This window comes from Gobius niger, assembly GCF_951799975.1.
Source record: "Gobius niger genome assembly, chromosome: 6".
NCBI lineage: Eukaryota > Metazoa > Chordata > Actinopteri > Gobiiformes > Gobiidae > Gobius > Gobius niger.
Window position 1 is genome coordinate 24,636,666 of NC_136857.1, and position 13,062 is coordinate 24,649,727.

The window sequence follows — 13,062 nt, forward strand, 5'->3', positions numbered from 1 at the left end:
GTATTTACCAGCAGTATCTCAGCTTTTTATACTGTTTTTAGCTAATGTTAGTCTATGGAAATGTATGCTAACAGCTGCAAAGATGGCGGATCTCCATGGTAACTGTGGACATTCCTAGACTATTGTCGTTATTCGCTCCGTGGGGATGAAAACACCACTACTAGATCTAATATAGCAGTCAATACATTTCAACATCAGTGCTATTTCCCCCACACAGCACCGAACAGATGCTTCAAACACTGAAGCAGCAGCATTATTATTTAGTAATAGTGACTTGTATCCCTCCATGCTGCTGCTGAAAACAGCCGACAGCCGCAAACGGCACCCAGAAGTGAACAAAGCGACCCGGAAGCGGTGGTCCGTCTGAGGCAGCAGGGAGAGAGAGCACATCCAGCTTTAAAAAAAAAAAAAAAAAAGAGAAAAAAAAAAAAAAAGAATTGCAGCAAAAGACATTATCTGGAAGCTGGTTAAAAGGTACGTACGCGCGTTTTGTTGCATGTGCAGAGGGCGTTGCGCACGACTCCGCAGCGCATGCAATAATAATAAAAAAAAAAGGAAGACGGAAGAATAGGCTACAAGATGCATAGCGAGTGTGTTCAATCGTGCAGCTGCTGCGCGGTTCGCCCAAAAGTTGCAGAATGGGGATAAAAAAGGGGGAAAGTGGCCAAGATGGCACAGCGTCTGCGAGCGGAGACGAAGCCCCGGGAGTCCGCGGGGTGGTAAGCGGTGGTCTCCCCGCTTTTGGAGCTCGCCTCTTCGTTTCCGCGCTGAGAGAGAGTGTGTGTGTGTGTGTGTGTTTTTTTTTTTACGGGGCATGGATGGTTGTTGTAGGAAGTGTCAGTTTTTTTAAGGGGAGGCCGGGCTATTCAAAGGCGCTGTAAACAATCATCCGAGCCCGTGACATGATAAACACACCTTTGTCTCCGCCGCCGCGCCTCCTCTCCCACCGAACACCAGCATCCTCCAAAGACCCACACGCGTACATTTTTTGGGGGGTCTGCAGAATATGGCGTCCCCGCCTTTTAAAAAATAAGGCTGCCATTTTTGTTTCTCTTTTGTCTGGGAAATGTTTTTAAGAGAGTCTGAGAGAGAGAGAGCGCGGGGCCCCGGGGGTGCCCGCGGACCGGAGACGTGTCCGAGAAGTCACCTACTCCCAAAGTTAGCTTTACGGATTCACGGGGGTTTTGGAGCTTCTTTCATGGGGAACACGAGCTGATCATCTTGAGGAGAGTTCACGGCGAGACAAAGGAGCAGGGAACACAGAAACCTGAAGCAGCCAGGGATTTCATTTCACAGGGGCAACACAGGAACAATATTTGCATTCCACATTTTCAATAGTGACAACTGGCAACTCCTCATATACCTTATATACTTATAGTGTTATTATAAGTGGAGTGTGGCCTGCAACATATTGCATAGTGACAAAATATGAATATAGGTTGTCTCTATATTTCTACACCTGCAATGTTATTACGACTATTACTACAATACTATTTTAGCACAAAATATGATGGGCCAAGATCTTGTATGCAACTTTTTGTGTGGAAAAAGTTGCTATTTGTGCTTATTTGACCTTGTAGTGACCCAGCGGCTGTATGAGAGGTCAGCATGGTGCCTTTACTGACCATTCTGACCACTCATACAGCCGCTGGGTCACTACAAGGTCAAATAAGCACAAATAGCAACTTTTTTTTTCTTTTTTTTTTCTTTCTGAATAAAAAGTTTCATAATGCACCTTTAGATGCTTCAAATATATCGGCCCTTGAATAGGTGAATGTTGGGGATTCTTCCTTGTATTTAACTGCGCTGCATCCATTGTTCAAGATTCAGTTTATGTGCAGTACAAAACCACACTGCGATAAAATGTTTAAGGAGCTCAAAGTGCAGTGTCGACACATAAAAGGTCACAACATAAAAAGAAACAAATGCCACACAGAAAGTTTAAGGTAAAATACTGTGCAATAAAAGTCCATACGAAAATGACAGAGCTCAATCGAGATGACTTAAAGATACGTAAATAGGTTCTTTAAAATAGATCTTCATTACAGTTCAATTGTTTAGTTAAAGGAAATATTTCATCTTTATTTATTATTACAAACAAAAAACCAAAACAAAAATAAACAAAAAAATCCCAGCCTTCTGTGCCGCCAGCGTCTTTCGGTTTCAACTTTATTACAATGTAGTAATAGCTCTAATAGATCCGTCTTGTGTTGTTTCAGGATGGCGGAGCCTCGGTTCAATAACCCGTACTTCTGGCCTCCGCCTCCCTCGATGCCTGGCCAGGTAAGTCTGCTCTGGCTCTGACAATTGCTCTTCATCACAGCTATTCTTAGCCCTGTGTGAATGTCTTCAGCCACCTTTTACCAGTCTGTCTCCGAGAGAACGAGATCCAGCCCATCCGTAGCTACTTGTGTCATACTCTGACCTACGTGTTATTTTGCTGTAAATTTAACTATTTTACCACCTAAGATAAAATAAGAAGAACTTTTTTTAGTAGCACAGAGTTAACGATATGATTGCTTGCTCTGATTCGACCCAAACTAACGTATCGTACTTTTGCTCGGTCATGCTCGTGACGTCGAAGTTCTGAGAAAAAAAAAAAGGTCCATATTCGCGGTACATTTCACTGGCGGCTCTGAAGACACTGACACTTGGCTGCCGTTTTCTGTTGAGCATGACGCGTTAACCCTTTCAGCTGGATAACCTCGTGCTCATTAACAAGATCAAGGAGCAGCTGATGGCCGAGAAAATCCGCCCGCTACACCTGCCCCCTACCGCCGCGCCGTCCCAGCAGTCGCTTCTGGTGTCGCACTCCCCCTCTCCCGAAGGGGGCGCGCCGCACGGTCTCACAGGGCCAAAGCCTCAGACACAGCAGCAGCAGCAGCAGAGTGTACCGGCGCATCATTCGCAGGGTTCTGGACAGCCGGATATCGCGTTACACGCTCGCCCGGCCACCAGCTCCGGGCCAGGTACTGAGGGGTGGAGTTGTGTGCCTCTGTTGAGCCTACAGCGTTAATTGCAGGCTAATAATATGCTTAATTACAGATGGAAATATGGATGATAAGGCAGCAGTGAAGGCCAAAGGATTGTGGGAGGACTGGCACATGAGGCAGCTCAGTGAACAGGCAGCGCGGCTCAACCACAGATCAGGTAGGTGTCTGATCAGCAACGTCTTCCTCCAGTCTCCTTTGCAAACCCATAAAAGGTGAGAATTAGCCGAATAATGTAATGGAATTTACCCTGTGCTTGTTTGGACCAAATATGATGCACAGCCCAATCATGCACAGGTCATTCACAGGTTTAGGCAAATCTAAACCTGTTCAACCAATGTAGTCTACACAATCCTAAGACACAATAGACCTGATCTTGTGTTTCTAAACGCAGACTGTAGGCTAGACTTATACGCTGACAGGGGGCGCTCTGTGAAATGTAGTGGTCCGTCCCCAAGCTTTACTTCCAACAGAACGTGGAATATTTTCAGGTTAGTGTTTGATCACGTTTCTGCAGCGTGGACTGGTTTTTCCCCCGCGCTCTCTAATGCCTCCGCTAGAGCAGGACCATCGATGTATATATCGGGGCATGGACAGTGTTCAACTCACTGTGGGAGAAATGGTTTGCGTTTTTCCTGCGAGAGCTTAATAAGATGCATGTGATGTTGGTGTAAAGAAGAAGAGAACAAAGCAGAAGCAGCAAGAACTCGTTGTCATCAGCGATAGGGCTGTGCAATTAATTTAAATTCAATTACGATTATTACTCTAAACGATTGCAAAAATAGATTGATATGAAAAGATTATTAAGGATGCCCTCTCGCTTGTCCATCCGAAGCGCAGAAAGTCCGTCCTGCGCGATTTCTGCGACACGTCTGATCCAGTCTGATGGAACTGTTGTATTTGTTGCATATCATTGGAATCATTTTTATACATAGCTCTTGAGATAACGCTACTGTTGAGCGCTCACCTTTTGCTGAAGTTCAGAAGCCTAAAACTCTTCTTCAGGAGCTGATGAATGGAGCTCAAAGCAAAGCATTATTTCATGCTGCTGGGATTTTTATTTCTGTTTGCTTTGCATTTAACCTGATACTGGCAAATGCTTTGGTCTGACTTAAAGCTGTGTGATGATGTCATCAGAATGTGGCTTGGTTTGCTTGGGCAGGTGTGAGGGCTGGCCAGCAGGGGGCAGAGAGAGGCAGAGAACTCTCAGAGGATGAGTTTAGAAACTGAGAATATTTAATATAATTTGGACATTTTTAATTGTCCAAAATATTTTGCATAGTTTTCTTTGATTGATGAATAAATAAAAACTTTTTTTTAAGGCAATAAATAATCGTTTGAATAATCAGGATTTCAATTATGACAAAAATAATCGTGATTGTTATATTTTCTGTCATTGGGAAGCCCTAGTCAGCGATGCTTGTAGCACACCAACGCCTCAGCCGACCCCTTGCATTCTCCCTATTCGACCCCCTCAGGCTACTGGTGAAAGGTGGTGGATGTTTGTACGCAAGATACCGCCTTTGCCTTGAGCAACGCTGTTGTTGTGCCAGAAGATCGGGCCCAATGTGTTGAAACCTATTGGCAGTGGCAGCCATGTGTCAATAGTGAATTTATTTCGTGACAAATTAAACATTTTCATTTCACAATGGGAGTTAGGGATGAATAGAGAGATGCATTATAGTCTCTGAGTCCCTTTGGCCTGTGCCCCCCGGCCCCACCAAAAAATGCCCCTGGAGATGAACAGTGCCTCCCAAAGTCCAGAATCATCTCAAGTAAAAAGAAAAGTACCTCCAATTTCAAATGATTTTGTGGGGATCAACAGTAAAACATTAGCAAGACAACAGGGAAATTCTGTCTGCAACTTCAACTTTACTTCATCCCCCCTTCCAGGTTTAATTCCTTCCTCAGATGCTCTGACCCCAACCACGCCCACCTCCAGCTCCCAGAACCGACTCAGCGGCGCCCCCTCTATCAATATCCTGTCGGGACTTACCTCCGGCCCGGGGATGGACCACATGAAGGCTGGGGGTCTGGCAGGACTCCTGGGACCTCCTCCTAAAGCGCCCCGGGGGAGGAAGAAAATCAAGGCTGAGAACCAGTCCGGCCCGCTGCTGGTGGTGCCGTACCCCATCCTCGCCGACCAGGGCTGCGTCACCGTTCCGTCTAAAGAGGGCAGGACGTACAGGTGGGATAGGGCTTCTTCCGTCTGATTTGTACAGTACATAATCATTTGAAGATGATATCAACATTTGTAATCAAATAGTTAAAAAGGGTTGGAAACATTTCTGAATCCACTGTATAAGCCCAATGACTTAATGTCCCTGTAAAAGTTAAAATGATGGCGTCAGTCCGATGACTCTCAACTAGTTAACATTAAAAACAAAACAAAACAAAAGTTACACGATCCAAGTCTAGTTACACAACATTAATAATACCTTAGGAGCAGGAGGTGATATAGTTAAATCCTGGGAGAGGCTTAATGCTAACAACGTCTTTGGTCTTTTTGCGTGACTGAGCGCACGCACAAAGACCAGACGGTTATGCATCAACTCGTCTAAACTCAGGTAAGTCTCAGTATGTATAAATGGTGGCCTGTTCCTTTTCTCCCTGGTGTTGTAGCATGAGGTGAGCTAGACACATATCACCTATTATTGTTTTATTACTAATACTTCATACGTGTATCTTTGTGCTCATGTTTTTACATTGTTAAATTGTAAAGCACTTCGGGCTCTTCGCATTGTAAATGTGCTATAGAAATAAAGTTGACATTGACAGTGACAACAGAATAAGTGTAAGTAGCCAATATGGTCGATTTCTTTTGAATTTCCTGGTGGTGAATACCCAAGACTAGTCCATGAGCTCTTTAAAATGTGATAACAAGGTCACGCAACATATTCTCGCGTTACCTCTAGTAATGTCCCTTTTTTTTAAATCTCCTCTCAGGTGTAAAGTGTGCCCGCTGACCTTCCTGTCCAAGTCGGAGATGCAGATGCACTCCAAGTCCCACACGGAGGCCAAGGCCCACAAGTGTCCGCACTGCTCCAAGACCTTCGCCAACGCCTCGTACCTGTCCCAGCACCTGCGCATCCACCTGGGCATTAAGCCCTACCACTGCTCCTACTGCGATAACTCCTTCAGACAGCTGTCCCACCTGCAGCAGCACACCAGGTCCAGTGAATTCAAAATGAGGAGTTAGCTCCACAACAAAGCAAGATGACTATTTTTGATCTTGTGCTCCCCAGAATCCACACTGGTGACCGGCCATACAAATGCGCTCATCCTGGCTGCGATAAGGCCTTCACTCAGCTCTCCAACCTCCAGGTCAGCTCCATCCCCGTTTTTTCACCTGAAATAATGTGAGAATATCACACATTAACCGAACTGCCCGTCCACAGTCTCACCAGAGGCAGCACAACAAAGACAAACCATATAAATGTCCAAACTGTTACCGTGCCTACTCGGACTCCGCCTCGCTGCAGATCCACCTTTCGGCTCACGCCATAAAGAACGCCAAGGCCTACTGCTGCAGCATGTGCGGCCGGGCCTACACCTCAGTGAGTAACACCTTCACATGACTGCAAATATGTTCACACACACAGGACATCCCCTCAGAATCACATACAGTATAGAGACCATTTGATTTACGCGGCCAAAGGGACAAAGTTTACAGCCCGGTGTGCAAAAGTTTTCAATGTCTTTCATACAGAGCCACTGACTAATGCCGAGTCTGGATATTTGGATTCAGTTCAAAAGTATTTGCGTGACAACTGAATGACAGAGCACCTCATTCTTCCTGAGCTCATCGTGATAAACTGTACCATGGAAGAACGAGTCATATCCTTAAAGTTAATTATTACAGAGCAATTCTTGAAATTCCTCTACCACAGACTTTTTTTTGTATCAGAATCATCAATAAGCTGGAGTTGGTAGAATAGAGTCCGTATGGCTATGTCCTTTTTAAATCGTACCAGACCATTATTGATGATGTGAGAATTATGCACGACACAGAGCAGGAGAATAACCATCACAGATTAGCCGTTTGTAAAAGGCTTCTGTGTTTAGATTGAATATTTCCCTGGGACTCAAGAGTTTACAAAATAGAGTTACACAAAAAGCCACCAGAGGCCACAAATCACATTTTTCAAATTTTCACTTGAGTCAATTAGAAGCACGTCTCCGTCGGAGTTCATAGGGTGCACTAACACTGTGCTAATGTAGCCTCTGACTTCCTCATTTGTGCTGGAGGAAAATGCGCTCTATTTGGATACACAACAGCGCGCATTGTCTGCTGTTCTTTCCCAAATGTTACAGTGTAGATCTGAAAGAAATAATTGATTTCCACAGCTCTGATGATAGAAATGGGTAGCCTGGCATCCAGACTAATCTCCGATGTTTATTAATTAATAAACAGGAGACTAGTCTGGCGACCCTGTCTTAGAAAAGCTACTGCTTGAGGCGGGACTAATGTGGGACAACCAAAGCGCATAGCAGCCAATGAGAACATAGCGGATGTGACGACAGAAACAGCGACAAGAAAGTTGTCGTCATTCGGACATTTACAATGGCGCTCCTGCCACACAGAGTTCAGTAAATGACTTCTGTCGTTTATGTCAGAAAAACGTAAGAATACAAGCATACCGGAGCATTACGTGAAGTGGTTGCTTGTGTTGAAAAACTACAAAACAAAGGCGCAACAACGTGAGGCCCGTTCAGGGAGCTGCTCTGATTGGTCGGTAGGCTCCATATCGCTGCGTCACTTCCTTTGAAAGCGCGCAATGGAGTGTTGCCAGACCCTCTTCTGTAAAGAAGCGGAGTCTGGTTGGCGAGACTAAGAAATGGGAGAACATGCTAATCTGCACAGGGATGAGAGTTTAAACACTGACAGAAAAAGACGTTTTGTGTCAAGGCCGAGAGCGGAAGAGGGAAGTGGACTAGATTTGCAGGATTAAATATATATTTACTGAAATATGCACTAATGAAAGAAAGCACTCCAGGTGTTTTTTAAAATTAAAATCTGTACTATTATGACATAGTTGAAAGCCATTTTTGGCTAAAACATAGTTAACACAATTATATTATGTAAGATTTTTGCTAAAAGTTGAAGCCAGTTTTCTAGTTTTTCTATTTTTGTGATGTTTATGGTTTCACTTCCTTATTGGCAACGACAGGAAGTGACATAGATGAAGGCAAACGTGGTTAAAGTGTTGCCGTGCCGACTATGTTAAGTCAATGGGAAATGAGTCGAACTGCTCTGGACGATACCTTTATCTATGTCACTTCCTGTCAGCAGCCTGAAAATCCAATGAAAAATAACTTTTCTGTCCAACATTTCTTCATTAAAATTGCTGTTTCAATTAAATAAAATGATAATTATGCGACTGATGGTGTCCTTCTAAACAAGTCATATTTCTAAAAGCATTAAAACCTGTCATATGCACTTTAACAGCACACACCTGTCTATACTATATTCAGCAGCATATTTTGTTCTCCTCCTTGTTCTCCTCCTCTGCTGATGCAGTGCCTGCCATCAGTAAAACCTATTGTAGCATCTGTCATTTTAATTACAACTCATCAATGCAGTTTAATGCAACATCAAATCCTACCCTTACAGGAGACCTACCTTATGAAGCACATGTCCAAACACACTGTCGTGGAGCACCTCGTGAACCACCAGTCTCCGCAGAGGACCGACTCTCCCAGCAGCATCCCCATCCGAATCTCCCTCATCTGATCCAGGAGAGGGCACCCGGCCAGGACACGGCTCGCTCGGCAGGCCCACGGCCCCGCGGTGCAGCTCGCTCACCAGGCTCCGCACCTACAGCCGCCCACACCAGGCTCTCACAGTACGACAGCCATTTGAACCGAATGAAAGAGGTTCGGAAAACACAAACGGCAGTATTTTTGCGAATGTATCGTCTCGGCTTGTTTTGAGTTTTAGAGGATGGAGAGATCGAAGATTGTTATGCGTCATATTTCTGAAGCACTTTTTTAGTAGGCGTAAACGTAAAGCGCCGGATTGATTGGACGTTAGACGTTAAGTTAGTCCATGGCCTCCTTCAGACAAGGCAAACCCGGTAAACGACAAGACAGACAGGATTGAGAGGCGTCCACATGTATTGAGTCTGCACAGGTAGACCCTTCAACCTTATTTTTTGGGAGCAGTAGCTTCAGATTCCTCCTCATTTCATTACAGTCTCTTCTTCTCAGATGCAAAAGATATTTCCCCCCCTTTCAAAAATAAGCAGTTTCTCTTTCTTGAGAAGATGCTTGGAGAAGCTGAACTCCATTGTATGAAATAGGGAACTGAGTCTGGCTGGCCAGGCTAATAAAAGGCATCATGTAGAACTAAACCTTGTAAATTCTATTTAACATGATACTGAGTCACCAGGATGAACACACTTACAGCACTTTTGTCCTACATATTTTAATAAATCAATTGACTCCAAGTACACATATTGTGCTTTAAAGAGGGGGTATTGTGGTTTTTGCAGGTATTTGGTTTTAATCTCAGCAGCTAAAATAATATATCCATGAGTTTCACTTCCTGTTTTTTAAGAGATCTCACCATAACCCTCTTGCACCTTTGCAGTTCTAAATAAATAGAGACAGAAAAAGAAAAGACCTAGACCCGTATGACTGTAGTGCAGCAGGAGTTTGAGAGTTGAGGGAGTATTTCCTGGACCCGTAAGGCCTTAGGAGGAGGTTTTTGGGAGCTGCTGCGGTGCTGAGTGCAGCCAATGGTGAAAGAACAACAGCATAACATGGCAAAAAAGCTACAAAAAGTCGATATTGCTTTTGATTAATGTTGGCATCCATAAAGCCTGCTTTTATCCAGTGATATATAGTCTGTACTTCTTATCACATCATGGACACTGTAAATGAGGCAGGAAGATCTGATTATGAGAACAGTTTTCTGCCTTGTCAGAAGGACGCCTATTTTTTTTTTCCTTCCATTAAATGTTTTTTAAAATGTGCCACATACTTGCCCTTTTAAAAAAAAAAATATTAAAATAATTCTTTGTTTCCTGGGTGTATCTAGAGACATCCAAAGATCATTTTAAGCACTTTGAGGCCACTGGGGTTCAGGCGAAATGTGGAGAAGCCAAAGGCAGCTACAGCCTCAGTCCTGTTCCAAGTTCGTTACAGGGTCAATGAAAATAATTTTAAAAAGGCAATCGGTGAAGACAATTGAATAATCCGGTGATTGTATAAAAAACTAGTGCAAAATGTAGAAAACGAATGTCGAATGAATCCCCCGACTTTACTCCACGTTCGATAATGGCACCTTTAATGATCAGAAAGTGATCAACTCTTTGTCAAGTCTAGTTTCCCTTTTCGTGCCATAAGAACCTTAACACGGTTTCAAAACTAAATGTGTTTTTCTGTACCTATTTTCAACAAGTCATAAACATCAAGATTTTAAAGGTCACCAACTATGCTCTCCATCTAAAATGATGCAGAAGTTTTTCAGTAAACCACTGTCTGTAGCTCTTTCTGGTGGATCTCTAGGCTTCCAAGACCAAAGCAAAGACTATTTTCATATTGTCACCCAGTTCAACTAGTCTGTAAAATCAAGGCTTGAACCAAAATCTGAAAATGTAAATACTTTGACTTTTAGTTCAATTTTAGTCCAATTTTTTTGCACCAGATACCATTAGAGAAGAAATGCCTTCATTAATACCACCTTGAAATGCAGTAAAATATATTTGAATCAAGTGGTTCTAACCAAAAATACGACCGTTTTTATTTATCCATAACTAGACCTAAAGCATCCAAAAGACGAGTGTGTAAATCCTAGATGAAGCCCATGCACCACAGTTTGAGAACCATTCTTCAGGATATGGCATTATTTCCCCATAACTAGGCTACTTTCAATTGATAAACACAATATAAAACACATTCATATTTTTGGAAACAGCATAATTGGCGACCTTTATTTTGCCCCACAGTAACATTGGACCAAAATGTCAAACTCTGTACAGCTCCTCCAGCCCCTTTTAGCATTTTTTACATTCATAATAAGCTTTACCAACAGTATACTCCACCTCCCACAGGCCTCATGTTCTTCTACATCATTGTACTCAGTATGGTTGTATTTTTGCTGTAACTTTTAACCTCTGGACGGTACAAAAAATCCTCTTCGGGCACTTGTCGAGGAGGAAGTGCAGGAAGTTTGGAGGATTATGTTTGTAAAATACGTTTTCACACACACTATATAGATTCAAAATACTGTTATAACTCAAGCCACTGGGCAAAAACAGTTACTTTACAACAAACCCTGCCTCTTCAACTCTCTCATCTGACAAGTGGGAGTTTGTACATGTAATCCATAGTAGCTTTTTTAAACATATTTTGTTTTTTGTTTTTTTACGTCTTTATAAAGAAGTTATTGTAATTATTTAGCCAATTTTTATGATAATCATGTATTCTATATTTTTTGTACCAGTGAAATATTGTTGGAGTGAGGTTCGAGTCTGTGGCTGTGGATAGTGCTGAGAGGAGAATATAGCATCTAATAATAGCAAACTTCTGGGTAGGTGCGGTTTCTTGTCGCAGTTTTTTATCCCTATGAGGCAAAAAAACAACAACGCGTCGCCATTGTGGTGGGTGTCGATATAGAGTTCGGGATATTCCACAGTTACCATGGAGATCGGCCATCTTTGCAGCTGTTGGTAGACATTTCCATTGACTAACATTAGCTAAAAACAGTGTAAAAAGTGGAGAAAATGGCCGTGGAACGACTCCGTCAGCTGCTGAGTTACTGCTGGTTAATACATCTAACTCACTGTGGTGTCCAAGTGTTTTAATGTGAACAATAATACAATTGTGCTAATCCCATAATGCTTAGCGATATGACGTCACATTCCCGAACTCTATTAGCCTATCAACACTCACGACTGATAACCATAGACTGTAGAAAATAATGGACGTCTTATGCTCACTCCTCCCCGTTTACCAGAATGACCACGGCCGTGGGGCAATTCATGGCGGATTTACAGGCTCCCCCTCCCCAGCTCTGACGAAGCATGTTCCTAAAAAGGACATACGGGCGGGATTTTCACCGTAGACTCGGCCCTTGCGTGACGTGTAGCTCGCGCTGCTCCAATGCTAACAGTCCGAGCCTCATTAAATACGAGATTTCAAAAAATCATATTACGAAAACCAGCCTGGTTTCATATATTGTTATTAACCCAGCGTTATCTCAGGAGGAAGATCTAGCCTAGTCTAGCGTTGAAACAATTGAAACCAGGCTTTAAAGTAGTTTTTAACGTGTCTAAACTCCAATGCTTTTCAATGGGGGCCTAGCGGCGATATGGAGGTACTACAGCAACGGCGGAGCAATGGCGGCCCCCACGTTTGTGGTCAAAAAGCAGAGCAGCCAGCGGCCATTGCTGATAACACGCTATAGGTACAGACGGCATCTGTGGAATCGTCCATATATGGTCATGTTTGAAAACAGTTAAGGGGGGAAACAATTTTGAAAAAAATCTAAACTTTCTCTAATTATTCAAAAACTACTGTAACAAATGCTGAATTATGAATATAGTTTTCTACTAAATAATGATACAAAGACATGGGGAGGAGCAAAGTGGTTCAACAGCCCATAAATACATAAATAACAGAGAATGCTAACATGATGCTACATGTTAGCATCGGGCTAATGCTAACGGTTAGCAAGCGCTAGCTACAACTGCCGTTTTTTCACTTCTACTGAACAATCTGCTGTGAGAAAATATCCAAATGGGCCCGATTTACACTTGACTTTATTTGTATGTGATAAAGAAGTTCATATTCCACCAGAAAATGGCAAAAGAGTGGAAAATTGTGTTTCTCTAAAGATTCTATTTTCCCCCTCGCCGAAGCCACGCCCCCTTCTATGACGAGATGCCGTCTGTATCTCAGTCATGTGTGTTGATAGGCTAATATTGGCACCCTTCACAATGGCGACGTGTTGTTGTTTTTTGACCAATAGAGAGTTAGCCATGTTATATATATTTAACAAAAGGCAACGTGTCAGAAAAGGCTGAGTTCATTCACCAGAGGAGATAAATGCAAGTCGAGGCTAAAG

The 13,062-nt window shown here is 43.1% G+C and overlaps 1 protein-coding gene across 4 annotated transcripts; it reads left to right on the forward strand.

Moving 5' to 3' along the window:
- Positions 1-337: 337 nt before the first annotated feature.
- Positions 338-9,324, forward strand: znf362b (zinc finger protein 362b). 4 transcript variants are annotated; one of them, XM_079558045.1, is made up of 9 exons: positions 338-474; positions 2,220-2,283; positions 2,696-2,969; positions 3,046-3,150; positions 4,884-5,178; positions 5,937-6,161; positions 6,236-6,314; positions 6,389-6,547; positions 8,605-9,324. In XM_079558045.1, the coding sequence occupies exons 2-9, from the start codon at positions 2,221-2,223 to the stop codon at positions 8,722-8,724; spliced, it is 1,320 nt and encodes a 439-aa protein (XP_079414171.1). In that variant the 5' UTR covers positions 338-474; position 2,220; the 3' UTR covers positions 8,725-9,324. The 4 variants fall into 4 exon arrangements, with proteins under 4 accessions (XP_079414171.1, XP_079414172.1, XP_079414170.1 ...); XM_079558046.1 differs by having other exon boundaries at positions 2,723-2,969; XM_079558044.1 differs by lacking the exon at positions 338-474 and adding an exon at positions 495-719 and having other exon boundaries at positions 2,723-2,969.
- Positions 9,325-13,062: the final 3,738 nt, after the last annotated feature.

What these genes read in the sequence shown, in the direction of transcription:
- znf362b (XM_079558043.1), top strand. Translation starts at nt 670, where the DNA reads ATGGCACAGCGTCTGCGAGCGGAGACGAAGCCCCGGGAGTCCGCGGGG. An exon ending in CCCCGGGAGTCCGCGGGGTG is followed by an intron (nt 720 to 2,219) that starts GTAAGCGGTGGT and finishes GTGTTGTTTCAG; the next exon opens with GATGGCGGAGCCTCGGTTCA. An exon ending in GCGGCTCAACCACAGATCAG is followed by an intron (nt 3,151 to 4,883) that starts GTAGGTGTCTGA and finishes CCCCCCTTCCAG; the next exon opens with GTTTAATTCCTTCCTCAGAT.